This window comes from Trichomycterus rosablanca, chromosome 2, assembly GCF_030014385.1.
Source record: "Trichomycterus rosablanca isolate fTriRos1 chromosome 2, fTriRos1.hap1, whole genome shotgun sequence".
In the NCBI taxonomy this organism is placed as follows: domain Eukaryota; kingdom Metazoa; phylum Chordata; class Actinopteri; order Siluriformes; family Trichomycteridae; genus Trichomycterus; species Trichomycterus rosablanca.
Genome location: NC_085989.1, coordinates 53,757,334 through 53,773,559, shown reverse-complemented (window position 1 = coordinate 53,773,559; position 16,226 = coordinate 53,757,334). Strand labels below are relative to the sequence as shown.

General features: G+C 38.6%; 1 protein-coding gene across 1 annotated transcript in view; it reads right to left on the bottom strand.

Moving 5' to 3' along the window:
- Positions 1 to 389: 389 nt before the first annotated feature.
- LOC134334913 (interferon-induced very large GTPase 1-like) overlaps positions 390 to 16,226 on the bottom strand; it is a 55,268-nt gene continuing 39,431 nt past the window's right edge. The window contains exons 4-5 of the mRNA XM_063017380.1: positions 9,573 to 9,610; positions 390 to 5,252 (exon numbers count right to left, since the gene is read on the bottom strand). Of these exons, the coding sequence (XP_062873450.1) occupies positions 573 to 5,252; positions 9,573 to 9,610 (4,718 nt within the window). The 3' untranslated portion in view covers positions 390 to 572. The remainder of the gene's footprint in view (positions 5,253 to 9,572; positions 9,611 to 16,226) is intronic.

Here is a 16,226-nt window from a genome sequence, read left to right as displayed (position 1 = left end):
GGTCCACCTTGTAGATGTAAAGTCAGAGACGATCGCTCATCTATCGCTTCTGTTTGAGTTTTATCAACAAGAATAATTATTTTATCTTCTACACCTTCATCAGTGGTCACAGGATGCTGCTTACAGTAAGGTGTTAAAAAACTCCAGCAGCACTGCTGTGTCTGATCCATTCATACCAGCACAACACACACTAACACACCACCACCATGTCAGTGTCACTGCAGTGCTGAGCATGATCCATCACCTAAATAATACCTGCTCTGTGGTGGTCCTGAACAGGGTAAAAGAAGAATAACAAATCATGTAGAGAAACAGATGGACTACAGTCAGTAATTGTAGAACTACAAAGTGCTTCTATATAGTAAGTGGAGCTGATAAAATGGACAGTGAGTGTAGAAACAAGTAGGTGGTTTTAATGTTATGGCTGATTGGTGTATATTATGTGTCTGTGTGTGTAGAGTTTGTGTGTATATATTATGTGTGTGTGTGTCTATTTCCTCAGATGTATTCTTCCAAACTCTTTATAGCTTCTTTTTTGTGTAGTTTCTCAATCCAGTGTGAATCTCTCTGTGTCACTGGAAAGATTTACCATAGTACTGCTCCAGTTTTGTTTGGAATCTGCACACAAACCACTTCCAGTATGGGGACTCAGTTACTGAATTATCAGGGGTGATTTTCCACTTAGCGAATTCTCTTCCTGCTGTTCTGTATGATTTGAAAGGAACCAATTTTTTTGATCTGGTGTAGAAACGTTTATTACTTTTTACTAAAGTTGTACAAATATCAGCACACAGATTTGTTGGATCTGTGTAGTGCGATCCTATGATTCCATTTACTCTGTGGAAGGGGACACTGTGATCTCCATCATGATCCTCCATTGTGTTGGTGCAGATGGCTCTACAGAATGGACACTGAGCCCAGCAGCACTGACAGAGATGTTCAATCAGAATCTCATCTGGTTTCTTCCTGAACTTCTTCATGTTGATGTTTGTTACACTGTTGAAGCTTTTATATTGTTCTGACATCATCTTTGTGAGACCTTCACACACAACCTGCCAAAGAAAATCTAAATCTGTAATTTCCTCCAGACCAGTGCAGGTTATTTCTTTTAAGCTCAGCTCATCTGTTAGTGAATTCTTCAAACTTCTCAGCCACATGTTTGCATCACCACTTCTCTTCTTCACTTCTTCAGTTGTGATGTTCACAGCGTTCATCACTATATTCTCTTTGTGTTTCAGATTTCTTTTGAGAAGATTCAGAACCTTGCTGTTATTTTCAGTGATGTATTTATCAACATTTTCTGTAATAAACTGTTCAAAGTGTTTCTTGGGATGGTGGATGTACTCCATGTACTTCTCAATGTTCTCCTGCTCTGCCAGAGATTTCAGGATGTGTTCCTCAAGCTGTGACCTGTTACCATTAAATTCTGGCATGTCTGATCTCATCTGTGTTGACAGATCAATAGCAGTTTTATTGTAGACGGCTTCCAGGATGGCTGGTACAAGATTGTTGTAGACAAGTTCACCAAGTACTGTTGTGGTTGTTGCTCCTCTGCAGTAGTTCTGGAAGATGCTGTAATATTGTGGTTTCTGTTTTTCCAGGTAGAATTTTACATCATTTACATCTCTAAACTGTTGGTGAATCTTCGTGAATTTGGGATTTGCAAGTTTACACACATGAAGACAGAGATCCAGAGTGAATTCCTTGTTGAACTTTATTTTTTTGTTCTCACTGTGATATTGTTCAACTTTTTGTTTGACATGGTCAGTTATTTCCTGAATGTAGCTTTTTTTGTATCCCAGTCCTGTAATTTTGCCGCAGATCTTCTTGATTAAGTCCTCAGATTCTTGGATGACATTGTTGATTAGGTTCCTCACTGACTCCTGAACTTCAAAAGGAATCATTTCATCTTGTGTTAATACATATTTAACGTCATCAACAGTTTTCTGTAGCATTGATTTGTTTAAAATGTAACATGAATAATCTCCCAGTCTGTGTATCTTGGTGTAATCTTCCTGAGATATTCGCTCATACACAGCAGCTTGTTCATTACCTTCAGATAGAATCTGTATCACATCCTCCCAAACATCTAAAGGTTTCTCTACAGGTGTGTCTTGTGTCAGATCAGAGACCCATTTGTTCCACACTTTATCAAATCCCTGTTCATCAGTTTCTGTGCTTTTTAGTTGTAGAGCAAGTGCTTTACTCATATTGAAGAGCTTTTCATCATACTCTGTCTTTTTGTGATCAAATGCTTCTCGAGCTTTTTGCTGTTGAAGAAAATCATTCAGGTTTGTTTTTGCATTTTTGACAAGATCTTCAAGAAGTTGTTTAATTCTCTGTTCACATCTCTCTTTCCACTGAATTAAAATGTCTTTGTCCTTGTCCTCTTCAAAGTAACATTTCATTGATTTCTCCACTTCTTCTTTGGTCTTCTTCATGTGATCATAAAGGTCTTTGTCCTCAATCTTTTTCAGTTTTCTGTTTTTAATTGTGTAGTGAAGTTTTTCTTCATGTTCTAACATGGCACTTCTGAGGGACCAGGTCCATTTTCCAAACTCAGTTTCTAGTTTCCTGTAGGCTGCAATCTCCAGTGTGTTTCTGAAGCTAAAAACAAAGTTCTCGTTCAGTAGAGCCTTCCACAGATCACTGATGCGGGATTTTAACTCTGAGAGATTCATACTATAAAACTTGGTAGCATTTGTGAAAATAGCTCTCTTTAGCTTCTGAACATTTTCACTGTATGAGGGGTTTGGTGGAGCCATTGGTGGGCTGCCCTCCCAGAGCTGTGCAAAATACTGAACATCATCTTGTACATTGAAAGCAATAACATCACTGAAGCACTCAGCTTCACTGTCTTCCTCTTTAGCAGCTAATTTTGTCATTTCATCCAGTTTTTCCTGTAGACGTCTCCTACCCTCCATGTTCTTCTCTCCAGCTGTGATGTCACCAACATTCTGATGGACAAACATACATCTGGGATTTAGTTTGACCTTCTTCATTCTCAGGAAGGCCTGAACAACAATCTGAAGAATCTCCTGCATCTCAGCAGGGTTTTCACCAAATAGGTTGATCAAAGTCAGATTTCCAAGACCTACAACAAATGTTGCAAGTTCATTATCATGATTGTAAGTGGAATTTCCTGCAAGCTCAAGTGCTCTAAGCCCTTCAGTATCTACAATAAGAACGTAGTCAAACTTCAGCTGCTCCTTCATCTCCTCTGATACTCTGACCAGCTGCATGAAGGCTCCTCGGGTGCACCTTCCAGCACTGACAGCAAACTGGAGTCCAAACATGGCATTCAGCATGGTGGATTTTCCTGTGCTCTGAATCCCTAGAACTGACAGCACAAAGACTCTCTGGTCTCCCAGTTTCTTAATGAGTTCATCTAGAACTGCTGAAACCCAAATCAGAGGAACATGAGCAGCATCACCATCCATCAACTCCATTGGAAGACGAGATTTTATGAATTCTGCAGCAAGTTTGGGGAGAGTGGAGATGATTCCTTCTTCAGATCTTTTGTTACTATGTTGTTTGGACATAAATGACTCATATATCTGACCCATCTCTCTGAAGATGTGTTCCAGACCAAATGTTGCTGCATTCAGTCTTACAGATATTTCTTCAAGTTCTGTTTGATCAGCCTTCATCTTTTCTTTTTCTGATGTGTCATGTTTCTTTTTAAGCTCTAAAACCCTTGTCCATGTTTCATTGTACTTGTGATGAAGATCTGAAAGATCATCTGAGGTTTGTTTGTCCAGTAGAATCTCGAGCCATTTAATAAAGAATGATTTTTCATTTCCTGATAGAGAATTCAGTGAGGAAATAAATTCTTTCATAAAGTCTGATTGTCCAATTTCTTGTTGCTTTTCACGGATTTGTTTCATTTGTGTTTGTTTTTCACTCTTTTGCATTTCTAAATTGTTTCCTTGAAGTCGATGTGAGTCTTTGTTTATCTGACACCACTCATACCAGAGCTTCCCTTGACAGGGCAGGTGTGTTTCCTTTAATGTGGATATTTCCTTCCCCTCCAGTAGTTTTATTATCTCTAGTGCAGCTTCTTTTCCTTTCCTGCATTCAAGATCATCTTCATCTGTGCTGATCTCATTGTTTTTGTGTAAATGATCAAGTTTAAAAACTGAAGATGACTTGGACAGACAGTCAGTGATGGTTGTTCTGAGGTTCTCGGATACGTCTGACTGATTTCTGTCTTTTAGACCAATTCTGTATTTTTCATTCTTAATCTTACTGACACCTGATTGATCCTCAGAAAGGAGACAGATGAGTGGTTTGGGGCCTTTTACAAACTTCTGTAGCATCTCCTTATTTCTTTCATTTTTAGGATCAGATAAAAGAACAACATTTACAGATGACATTTCAGTCAGAATATCCAGTTGTTCTTTACTAGTTTCTGCATCACCGTGTAGATTACAGAAAGCAACACAGTCAGTAAAATGATCAGTTTCCTTTCCAGATGGACAGTACCAAGCAATCTCCACAACTCCATCCATCAGTAGACGGTTTTTAATGCTGCCTGGACAGTGTCTGTGGAAGAATGTATCATGCTTCTTACTGATCAAGCTGTTCATCAGCTGAGACTTGGAAAAGGACACGTCCCCTAACCTGAAGAACGCCACCATTGGAGTTTCTGCTTCATAAACATGCTGGGTTTTACTGATCTTAGTACCAGAAGTGTCAGTGGTTTTCCAGCTTTTAATAATTTGGTGAAATGTCCACAGAGGAAACTCGATCTTTCCAGTAAATGGATTTGGCACCAGTAGAGGCAGAGCGTACCGACACTGAGAGAGTTTAGTCACTATTAGTTGCTTCAGGAAACTGTCTGAGCAGTGGAATACCGCCATCTGAAGATCCATGGGGTGGATAGGATTTTTTACACTCTGACCGTCAAGAGATGCAGCTTTTTTGCCAAAAAACTCATCAAATTCATCACCTTCTTCTTCATCTGTATCTGAGGTAGGAGGGTCTAAATCAGTGGCTATTTCTTTGGTGGTGATGTATCTTGCTCTGTAATCCATCATTAACAACCTTTGTAGGAAGGTTTGAACCAGATCTTTTTCTTCACAAGGTTCTTTACAATGTAATGAAAGAGAAGTGAGCTGAAGAACATCTGAGGTTTTCATTTTTAGTTTCTGCTTTTCCAGAAGATGAAGTCTAGTTAAAAGTTGCTCTGTTTTCATCTTTTCTACACATTTTAATTCAGGTTCTTCTACTCCAAGCTCCATCTTTTTCTCCTGTAAAATACATTTCAACATTTTGATCACAGCAGATTTATTAAAAGTCATAATCCATTTTATTAATTTTCTTTATGAGTTCATGAGTCAGCTCTAATATTGGTTTTGAAAATGTATTGACAATTGTACTAATATATTTTTGTGTGATTGGAGCAGGTGTGAAACTATGGAGAGACTGCTGTATGATTTTAACATGCACATTATTTAAGTATCAATAATAGTGTCATACAGCTGATTTAATTATAAATAATCTTACTGTGGTCAACAGTTTCTTCACTGTGTATATAACACATTTCAAACTATTTGTTGTGGTGTTCAACCAAGTGAACCGCAAAATTTAGTTCCTGCTCTGGGAATAAGGGAAGCTGATAGCCTAAAGAGGCCTCCAATGAGGATCGCCCAGTAGCAGAACATGTAAGGGAGTTATGGGCATAATCCACCCATAATCCACCAAGTGATCCACTGTTACACAGCACATATCAGCCTCCGTTATTGATTAGCCCTTTCAGCTTGTCCATTAGATTGGGTTGAAACCCTGAGAAAAGGCTGACTGATGCTCCCAGGGCCTTACAGCAAGGAAGGTAATGTGTCCACATGAAACTCATTTCTCAGCTTTTACAAATAGCTGTAATAGTTCTCCAGTAAGCAAGTCAGAAACTTGACAGACATACACAACATGCTTTTTGGGTTTCAGGAAAAGATCAGCATATCGTCTAGGTATACAAAGACATGCTGGGATCACAGCAGGCCCACACGGGACTGATGAGAGACCTTGTGCTGAGCACATGTAGTGAAGGCCACAAGAAATGTTGTCTCAGGAGGGACTCTGTTTGGTTGGCCCCAGGATGGCAGGCAAATTTGGAGTGTAGAACATAGAACAGATGATCCAGGTAAAGGGGAAGACTTACAAATGCTATTCTTCAAATGTGGACAACACAAGAACATCATGTTTAAATAATTCTGGATTTTATATAAAGTTTATAGGTAATTATAAATAACAATAATCATAAAAACATTGAGAACATGTATTATAGTCTATAACAAAACGTTACCAGATCAACCCTCTCACCACCTAACCTCCTTCCACCTGCTTACATCTTGGAACAAGAAGATGAAGACAGGGAGAAAGCTTGCATCTAGGAACAAGAAGATAAAGCGAGGGGGGGGGGGGGTGCAGAAAAATGGCAGGAAGTGCTCTGAAGTGATGAGTCAAAATGTGAAACATTTGGCAGTTTGTTTGCTGAAGTACGGTGGCCTGAAACACTTTTACCAATGCCGAAACAAATTTACAAGAGCTGAAACACGTTTACCAATGCCGAAACAAATTTACAAGCGCTGAAACACGTTTACCAATGCCGAAACAAATTTACAAGCGCTGAAACACTTTTACCAATGCCGAAACAAATTTACAAGCGCTGAAACACGTTTACCAATGCCGAAACAAATTTACAAGCGCTGAAACACGTTTACCAATGCCGAAACAAATTTACAAGAGCTGAAACACGTTTACCAATGCCGAAACAAATTAATATAATAACCATATAATAACACTTTCTAATTCCCACGGTAGCAGCAGTTTCCTTCTGTTTCATACACATCACCGGTCTCCCATTGATAAAAATACGGTCTCCAAATAACCATTCTGTATTTTACGGGATGGTTGGCAACCCTAGTTTGACTGTCTGTTATATAGTCAGTGAGATAAAAGCATCAAAGCTTAGAATCAGTCCCGCACATTCCTGCTGGTTTAATACAAGCTCCGATACACTGAGTCAAGTGTTACAAAAGTGAAACAAACTTCAAAGCCTCGGGATCAAATGTTCCGTCCCTAATAAACAATGTTTTGTTCATTCTGTGTTACTTATTTCAGCCAGTTGGCCGCTTTTGTTTTTCTTGTGGGAATTCCTTAGCTGTTTAGAAGAGCGGACGGTAGATAGAGATGCACAGGTCACGTCTAAACGTCTGCACAAACAATCTAAGAACTTCCCACAAGAAAAACAAAAGCGGGTCAACTGTATAAAATGATTTCCACAAAATAGACAAAACATTGTTTAGCGTTACCATCACAAACTCCATTCACTTCACCCCCGAGAAACAGTTTGATTGACAGCAGGTAAGCAACAAGCACTTCCTGTGTATTGTACCTACCCTTTCTGTCAGATTGGCCATTTGTAAATTTGTTTTGGCATTGGTAAAAGTGTTTCAGCTGTTGTAAATTTGTTTTTGTTTTAAAATTTTTTTTTTTTTGTAAGTTTGTTTTCTAAAATGTTAATTTGTTTTACACTTCTCGGCCACCGTACTGAAGGGCAGGAGAGCAGTATAATAATAAGTGTCTGCAGGTAAAGAAGTGTAAAGAAGAACAAGAAGTGATGATATGGCCCCCATTGAGCCCTGATCTCAATATTTGGTATAAAAGCAGTATCCACAAAAGGTTAAGTGTTTAAGGAGCAAAGATGAACAGAGGACCTCCAGTTTGTCCATAAATGTGTAAGAATATTAGGAAAATTTTTAAAAACAACATTGCTCAAGTAAAGATTGGAAGGGATTTCTATATTTTTGTATATTTCTCCCTTTACAGTGCAAAATATAATTAAACAATTTAAAGAAAAAGGCACAAGCCTAAGCTGAACACTCGTTATCTCCGATTCCTCAGACAACACTGCATCAAGAACCATTAATAGCTGATATAACCACATGGGTGAGGAATTACTTTGGCAAACCTTTGTCAAGCTCTACAATATAGTTACTGCACAAATTATACTTAAATTATACTTTACTGAAAAAAGAAGCCTTATGTTAACCATGTCCAGAAATGACAACAAGGGCTCAGAGGCATCTGTCCAGCAGTCCTGACCTGTCCCCAACAGAGTACTCTTGCACAAGTTAAGATGTGTTTACTTGAAACACAAACATTTTTTTGTTGTCATCTGTGGCAAAACATCCTTTGGTGTTGTAAAAAAAATTGCAACATTACAAAAGCTTTACTACGGCAATTTGTAATGTGTTGCAGAATTTATTATATTTGCATTATTCCTACTGTCCCAACTTTTTTTGATTTGGGGTTATGTATAGACTGCCCGACCAAAAAAAAAAGGTCACCACCTGGATGTAACTAAGCAAATAGGTAAGAGCCTCCCATTGGATAATTACTGCATGGGTGATTATGTTTCAGCTGCCAACAAGTTATTTAACCCTAACTGATGCAGTGAGTAGCTTCTCATTTGTTAAACAACCATGTGGAAATACATCCTGTGGTCGTGGAAAAGATGTTAATCTGTTTCAGAAGGGTCAAATTATTGGCATGCATCAAAGGAGAAGCTGAAACTACTAAAATCAGGTTAAGAACTGTCCAACACATTATTAAAAAGTGGTAGGACAGTGGGGAAACATCATCTTCGAGGAAGGAATGTGGTCGGAAAAAAATCTTGAGTGATGGTGATCGGCAATCACTTAAATGTTTGGTGAAATCAAATGGTAGAAAAACTCCAGTAGAACTCAGGTATGTTTAATAGTGAAAGTAAGAGCATTTCCACACGCACAATGTGAAGGGAACTCAAGGGATTGGGACTAAACAGCTGTGTAACCTTAAGAAAACCACTTATCAGTGAGGCTAACCAGCAATGGAAGAAGGTCATGTGGTCTGATGAGTCCAGATTTACCCTGTTCCAGAGTGATGGGCGCATCAGGGTAAGAAGAGAGGTGGCTGAAGTGATTCACCCATCATGCCTAGTGCCTACTGTACAAGCCTGTGGGGGCAGTGCTATGATCTGGGGTTGCTGCAGTTGGTCAGGTCTAGGTTCAGCGACGTTATGTGCCCAAATAATGAGGTCAGCTGACTACCTGAATATACTGAACCACCAGGTTATTCCATCAATGGATTTTTTCTTCTCTGATGGCACGGGCATATTCCAAGATGACAATGCCAGGATTCATCGGGCTCAGATTGTGAAAGAGGTTCAGGGAGCATGAGACATCATTTTCACATATGGATTGGCCACCACAAAGTATCTGGACCTGAACCCCATTAAGGATCTTTGGGATGTGCTGGAGAAGACTTTGTGCAGTGGTCCAAATCTCCCATCATCAATACAAGATCTTGGGGGAAAATTAATGCATCTCTGGACAGAAATAAATGTTGTGACATGCAGCAAATGCATGCTGTAATCAAAGCTAAAGGCGGTCCAACCAAAAATTAAAGTGTATGACCTTTTTTTTGGCCAGGCAGTGTATGTTCACATAGTAAAAACAAATTTGCTAAAACCTCAAAAAAGAGAAATTATTTTTAACCATGATTGCAAAGATAAACTCAGAACTGCTTACCAATTCTGTTTCTGCTGGATAAAGGTTAGAGCTGGAGTCTGTAAATAAAAATAACAAATATTGTGTGATGAAGATAATAAACACTTTAAAGTACAAATTATTATTTATTTCATCCTAACTGATCATGATGGTGATGATGAAATACAGTGTTAGCTCACCCTACCGAGTCACCACTGTGGGCCCCCAAGCAAGGCCCTTAACCCCCAATTGCATGGAATGTTTTTGGGCACAATTGTATATCACTAAATAAAAACATCTGCTAAAAGCTGTAAATGTAGGACTTGAATCTCTTAACCTGTCTATAACATGATGCTACATGGATCATGCGGGCGGCACGGTGGCTAAGTGGGTAGCACTGTCGCCTCACAGCAAGAAGGTCCTGGGTTCGAACCCCAGGTGGGGCGGTCTGGGTCCTTTCTGTGTGGAGTTTGCATGTTCTCCCCGTGTCTGCGTGGGTTTACTCCGGGTGCTCCGGTTTCCTCCCACAGTCCAAAGACATGCAAGTGAGGTAACCAAAGTGTAAAACATGATGTTAAAATCCTAATAAACAAACATGGATCATGCAGAATAATAGCTGTTAATCCTACACATTCATATTAATAAAAGAATGACATATTGTATTTCATGATATACTCATTTAGTTAAAAATTTATTTATTCCTGAAAATTGCTGTTAATTACAGTGGGGCCAAAAAGTATTTAGTCAGCCGCTGATTGTGCAAGTTCTCCTACTTAGAAAGATGAGAGAGGTCTGTAATTTTCATCATAGCTACACTTCAACTATGAGACACAAAATGAGAAAAAAAAATCCAGGAAATCACATTGTAGGATTTTTAAAGAATTGATTTGTAAATTATGGTGGAAAATAAGTATTTGGTCACCCACAAACAAGCAAGATTTCTGGCTCTCACAGACCTGTAACTTCTTCTTTAAGAAGCTGTTCTGTCCTGCACTCGTTACCTGTATTAATGGCACCTGTTTGACCTCGTTATCTGTATAAAAGACACCTGTCCACAGCCTCAAACAGTCAGACTCCAAACTCAACCATGGCCAAGACCAAAGAGCTGTCGAAGGACACCAGGAAGAAAATTGTAGACCTGCACCAGGCTGGGAAGAGTGAATCTACAATAGGCAAGCAGGTTGGTGTGAATAAATCAACTGTGGGAGCAATTGTAAAAAAATGGAAGACATACAGGACCATTGATAATCTCCCTTGGGGTCAAGATCTCATCCCGTGGGGTCAAAATGATCATGAGAACGGTGAGCAAAAATCCCAGAACTACATGGAGGGACCTGATGAATGACCTGCAGAGAGCTGGGACCAAAGTAACAAAGGCTACCATCAGTAACACACTACGCCGAGAGGGACTCAAATTCTGCAGTGCCAGGCGTGTCCCCCTGCTTAAGCCAGTACATGTCCAGGCCCGTCTGAAGTTTGCCAGAGAGCATATGGATGATCCAGAAGAGGATTGGGAGAATATCATGTGGTCAGATGAAACCAAAACAAAACTTTTTGGTAAAAACTCAACTCGTCGTGTTTGGAGGAAGAAGAAGAACCCAAGAACATCATACCTACTGTGAAGCATGGGGGTGGAAACATCATGCTTTGGGGCTGTTTTTCTGCAAAGGGGACAGGACGACTGATCCGTGTTAAGGGAAGAATGAACGGGGCCATGTATCGTGATATTTTAAGCCAAAACCTCCTTCCATCAGTGAGAGCATTGAAGATGGAACGTGGCTGGGTCTTCCAGCATGACAATGATCCCAAACACACCACTCGGGCAACGAAGGAGTGGCTCCGTAAAAAGCATTTCAAGGTCCTGGAGTGGCCTAGCCAGTCTCCAGACCTCAACCCCATAGAACATTTGTGGAGTCCGTGTTGCCCAGCGACAGCCCCAAAACATCCACTGCTCTAGAGCAGTGTGTGCAAACCTGGTGAAGACTTACAGGAAACGTTTGACATTTTTCATTGCCAACAAAGGTTATCTTACAAAGTATTGAGTTGAACTTTTGTTATTGACCAAATACTTATTTTCCACCATAACTTACAAATAAATTCTTTAAAAATCCTACAATGTGATTTCCTGGATTTTTTTCTCATTTTGTCTCTCATAGTTGAAGTGTAGCTATGATGAAAATTACAGACCTCTCTCATCTTACTAAGTAGGAGAACCTGCACAATCAGTGGCTGACTAAATACTTTTTGACCCCACTGTATAAACATGATTTTACAAATAGGTGCATGATGACTTGGTAACACAGCTGGTGGCATGGGTCCTGCAATAAAGGTACTATAGGATCTGGTTTTGATCCTGCCTAGAATCACTGTGATGAGTTTTGTATGTTCTGCATGTGTCCACATGTTCTGGGTTTGCTTCCACCACCCAAAATCATGTTCAAAGAACTTCTACACGTCTTACCACATATTTCCTCAAAAAAAGGAGGAAAACCACACAGGGGACAGTGGAGAGAAAAAATATTGCTTCATCTGTTACAAACTGGTACACCAAACTCCAATGCGAGGGAAAATATCTATGGCTCCAGAGCAAAAGTGTCTTGTTTACAAACACTCAGAAAATCAGTGCATTCAGAAAGTCTTCAGACTCTTTGAAGTAATGTTTTCTTTCTGCTGAATATTTTATTTCCTTTCACCTGTAGCTCAGTTAACCACATTTAGCTAAAAGAACAGTTACTTGTTATTAGATCTAATGTTATTGTACTCGTCTGTTATTGTACTCCATCTAATTAATCTGTGAAACACAAAACCTTCTTGTATATCTTGTGAGCCATCATTCCTTTGCAATGGTAGGTTTCAAAGTCAGAGTGTTTCACTTGGCACTAGCTGTAGACTAGTGGTTCCCCTATTGGGATGTCTCTAGGTTTACGACCCCACAGAGGGAACCCTAAAACATCTTTGCCTGGACATCCTACCCCCGGTGGACTTTTATGACTGGTCGCTGCTCTAAAGATGTCAAGGTAATTTGTGGTCTTAACCAGATCTGCACACCCTGGACATTATATTCAGCTTTTGGTGCCAGCAAGGCCTGCCAGATGTCACCATCAAACTCCAATTGTTTACACTTAAGGATGCTAAAGACATGGAACATGTGGATTCCATTTAGGGACAGGCATCGTAAAAGTTCCTCCAGCCAAATAGAAGCCTGCCTTGACCAGAACACACACGACTTTTACGACCGGTAATGAAACACACACACACCTTAGAAATTCCAATGACTTGAAAAAATGTGGGAGAATGAACTAAACCAAGTTAATTCTAGCAAAAGGACTTTTAACAATCGCATTACAAGCCTGTATGTCTATAATACAAGTTGACCGTTGATTATTTTGTTTCTATTTTTATTTACCATTCTTGGCTCCCACCCAAGTGCCAAGAATTATGTTATATTATCATATATAAGATGAAACAGAACATGTGTACTTCAATATGTATTGAATGTTTGTATGTTAGACCTTTTTAATCCATATACGTTTTTTAGATTTAGTTCTGTTATTGTGTTGGTGATATTAACTAAGTTTGAATACGTTACTAAAGTTTTAGAGTAACTTTACAAGAACTCCTTGTGAACAAAATTCTAAAGTTTATTGTATCGAAACTTGTTTTTCTAAAATAGGGTTGTAGCTCCACCTGCTGGGTGTCAGTAGTTAAAAGTACATGGTGGGAGGAGACCTGTCGTCACGTGATCTTAAAGAAAAGTTTAAACTGATTGGTTCTAACTTAGATAACCCTGCCCTTCGTCGCTTAGTTTAAAAAAGCAAAGTGGGCTTTGTTAGTAGAGTTTTTGGAGTTGGGAGTTTTTATGTTCAGTAAGATGGAGTAAGTTCAAAGGAGTTCAAAGAGGAGAAGGAGGTTAAAAGTTGGAGAAAAGTTCAGTTCTAGAAGGCCGTGAGGCCTATGAACAAAGGGACCACATGGTTAGCATGCCTGCTAACTGTTAGCGTTTCGCAATTTTGGGTTAAACAAAAGTTTTGGTTTTCTTTCACTAGGGCTGGGCGATTTTCACGATTAATTCGGTTAATTCGCATGAACGTTTTCACCCGATGTTAGAATGTGACAATCGCGATTGTTTACATACTTTATATTTTAATTAAAATACCAACATGTCACGAAGCAGAAACTGAACAGACGCTCGCGGAATATAAATAAGGAAAAGTTTAATATAAAAAGGGCGAAAACAGTGTACAACATCAGGTAAAGTCCAAAACCAGCGAAACCAAAACAGTAAACGGAAGACAACAAGGATTCTACACGGTAACGGTTAGATTCAGTAATAAGGAGCGCAAACACGATCTGCAAAACGAGACACAAACAGAAGAGTTTAATTAAGATTCACTGAATGAACTGAATCAAAATACGGAGCCGATGAGCGCGATAATTGAGTCGTTTTTTTTTTTGTACTTGTACTTTTTAAAGTAGATTTTACAGTCTGTAATTTTACTTTTACTTAAGTAAGTTCTGTACTAAGAATTGTAATTCGCTACATTTTAAATCACATCCGTTACTCAGTAAAAAAATCGCGTCCGGGAAACTGCTGCAGTGAATTCTGCGATAGGGAGTCGGATCTTTTGTCTCGGTTCCTTTTAAAGAGCCGTATGTATGTAACGACTCCCAAATGTGCGAATCGGTTCCTTTATTTTGGCTTAAAGGGCCGTTCAATAGAATCGAATCATTCTACGACACATAATAGTGGTTAATACAGTTTGAAAGTTTTATGGGACTAAAATGACACATTACACATCCTTAAATGTTTAAAATGTTGTATCCACCCCCCAAATCACAAGAGGACAAAATCAAAGCTGAGCTGAGAGATCACTTGATGCCCCCCCCCCCCCAGTGTAGATACTGATACAGACTCACTCAGTGGTGGAAACAGCACAGTACAGTACAGGCTCGTGTTCCTTTTAAGAAACATGTAAAGAACTTTTTGTAGTTTTTTTCCTAATGTAAGGAGGTTCTGCTGAACATTATTTAATATAAAAGTTGTTTGTGAGCTATTCTTAGATATAGATAGATAAGGATATAGATAATTTAGATCTATTTTGTTTTAATTATTGTTAATTATTGTGATATCGTTATTGTTATAAAGTTTGAGTCCCTTAAAAGGATAATTATAGGTGGTGATGTTACTATTTTTGCACTTCTGCAGCCTTTAATTACAATGCAAAAAAATAAATTTGAGTCTTATTTTAATTGCATTATACAAGAACGAAAAAAATCGAAATCGTAATCGACAATCGGGTATAATTTTAAAATAATCGAGATTTTTTTTTTTTTTTGCAAAATCGCCCAGCCCTACCTTTCACCATCACTCATTCATAAACTCCACCCTAATTTTACGTAATATTTCATTTAACAATGTATGCATGACTCTTAGGCCATTAAATTAATAAGCATTGTATTCGTTATGTTATTGTTTGTTTAATAAACATTATAATGGTATGCAACTTGGCACAGTGTTTTTAATTATTTAGATGAGAGGAATATTCAATTTTACGAACTCACATTAGAAAAAAGACTGATTTGTTTAAACTGAGGTTTTCCAGTGATCAACCTTTAAACCCAAAATCGCTGGTGGTGCTCCGTTGTAAAGCTATTAATTATATAATTAATTAATTAATAATAAAAGAAGATTGTGCAAACAACATAAAAAACTGGATGTCGTGTTAACTTTCTTTTACTTAATTCAGAGGTTTTACTTGTTGGATCTAAAGCTGTGACAAGTTGTGCTACCTGGTGCTAAACCTAAACACTTTCTCTGTTACTCCCAGCTCAGATGTAAATAACTTGGGTGTCACACTAGACCAGGGGTCGGCAACCTTTACCACCCAAAGAGCCATTTGGACCCGGTTTCCACGGAAAAGAAAACACTGGGAGCCGCATATATATATATATATATATATATATATATATATATATATATATATATATATATATATATATATATATATATATATACAGTGTATCACAAAAGTGAGTACACCCCTCACATTTCTGCAAATATTTTATTATATCTTTTCATGGGACAACACTATAGAAATAAAACTTGGATATAACTTAGAGTAGTCAGTGTACAACTTGTATAGCAGTGTAGATTTGTATAGCAGTGCTTGTAACTTTGTGATCATTGGTATTCCTGGGTGAGGTAGGCTATTGGTTAAAGTATATTATTTGCTGTAACTTGTTTTAGAATAACTTGTCTTAGAATTTATCTCTGCAACTTTGATTATTAACTTGCTTAACTGTGGCTGCATTAATCTGTGTGCATTAATCTGTGTTCTGCTGATTGGTTAAAGTGGTTTCAGGTGATTGTTGTTAGGCCTGTTGTTAGAGGCCTAGGTGTGAATTGAGGGGCAGGGCTAAGCTTAGTATAAAATTAAAGCTCGGCTGGTCTTCTCTATCACTAGGTTTTAATATCTGTCTGAATTGTTTAACCTATCTAACTTTTTACTAATCTAAACTAACTTGGGTAAGTACTATCAGTCTCTGACATTGTTTAATCTATCTACTTTTCTCAGCATGTGCTACTCAAACATTCCTGTGCTTATATCTCACAGACCCTGCAGACATCAGAGGGCACATTATAGAAACAGCAACGCCAGCAACCTCATCTACCCCCAACTGTTGCAACAGTCTCAA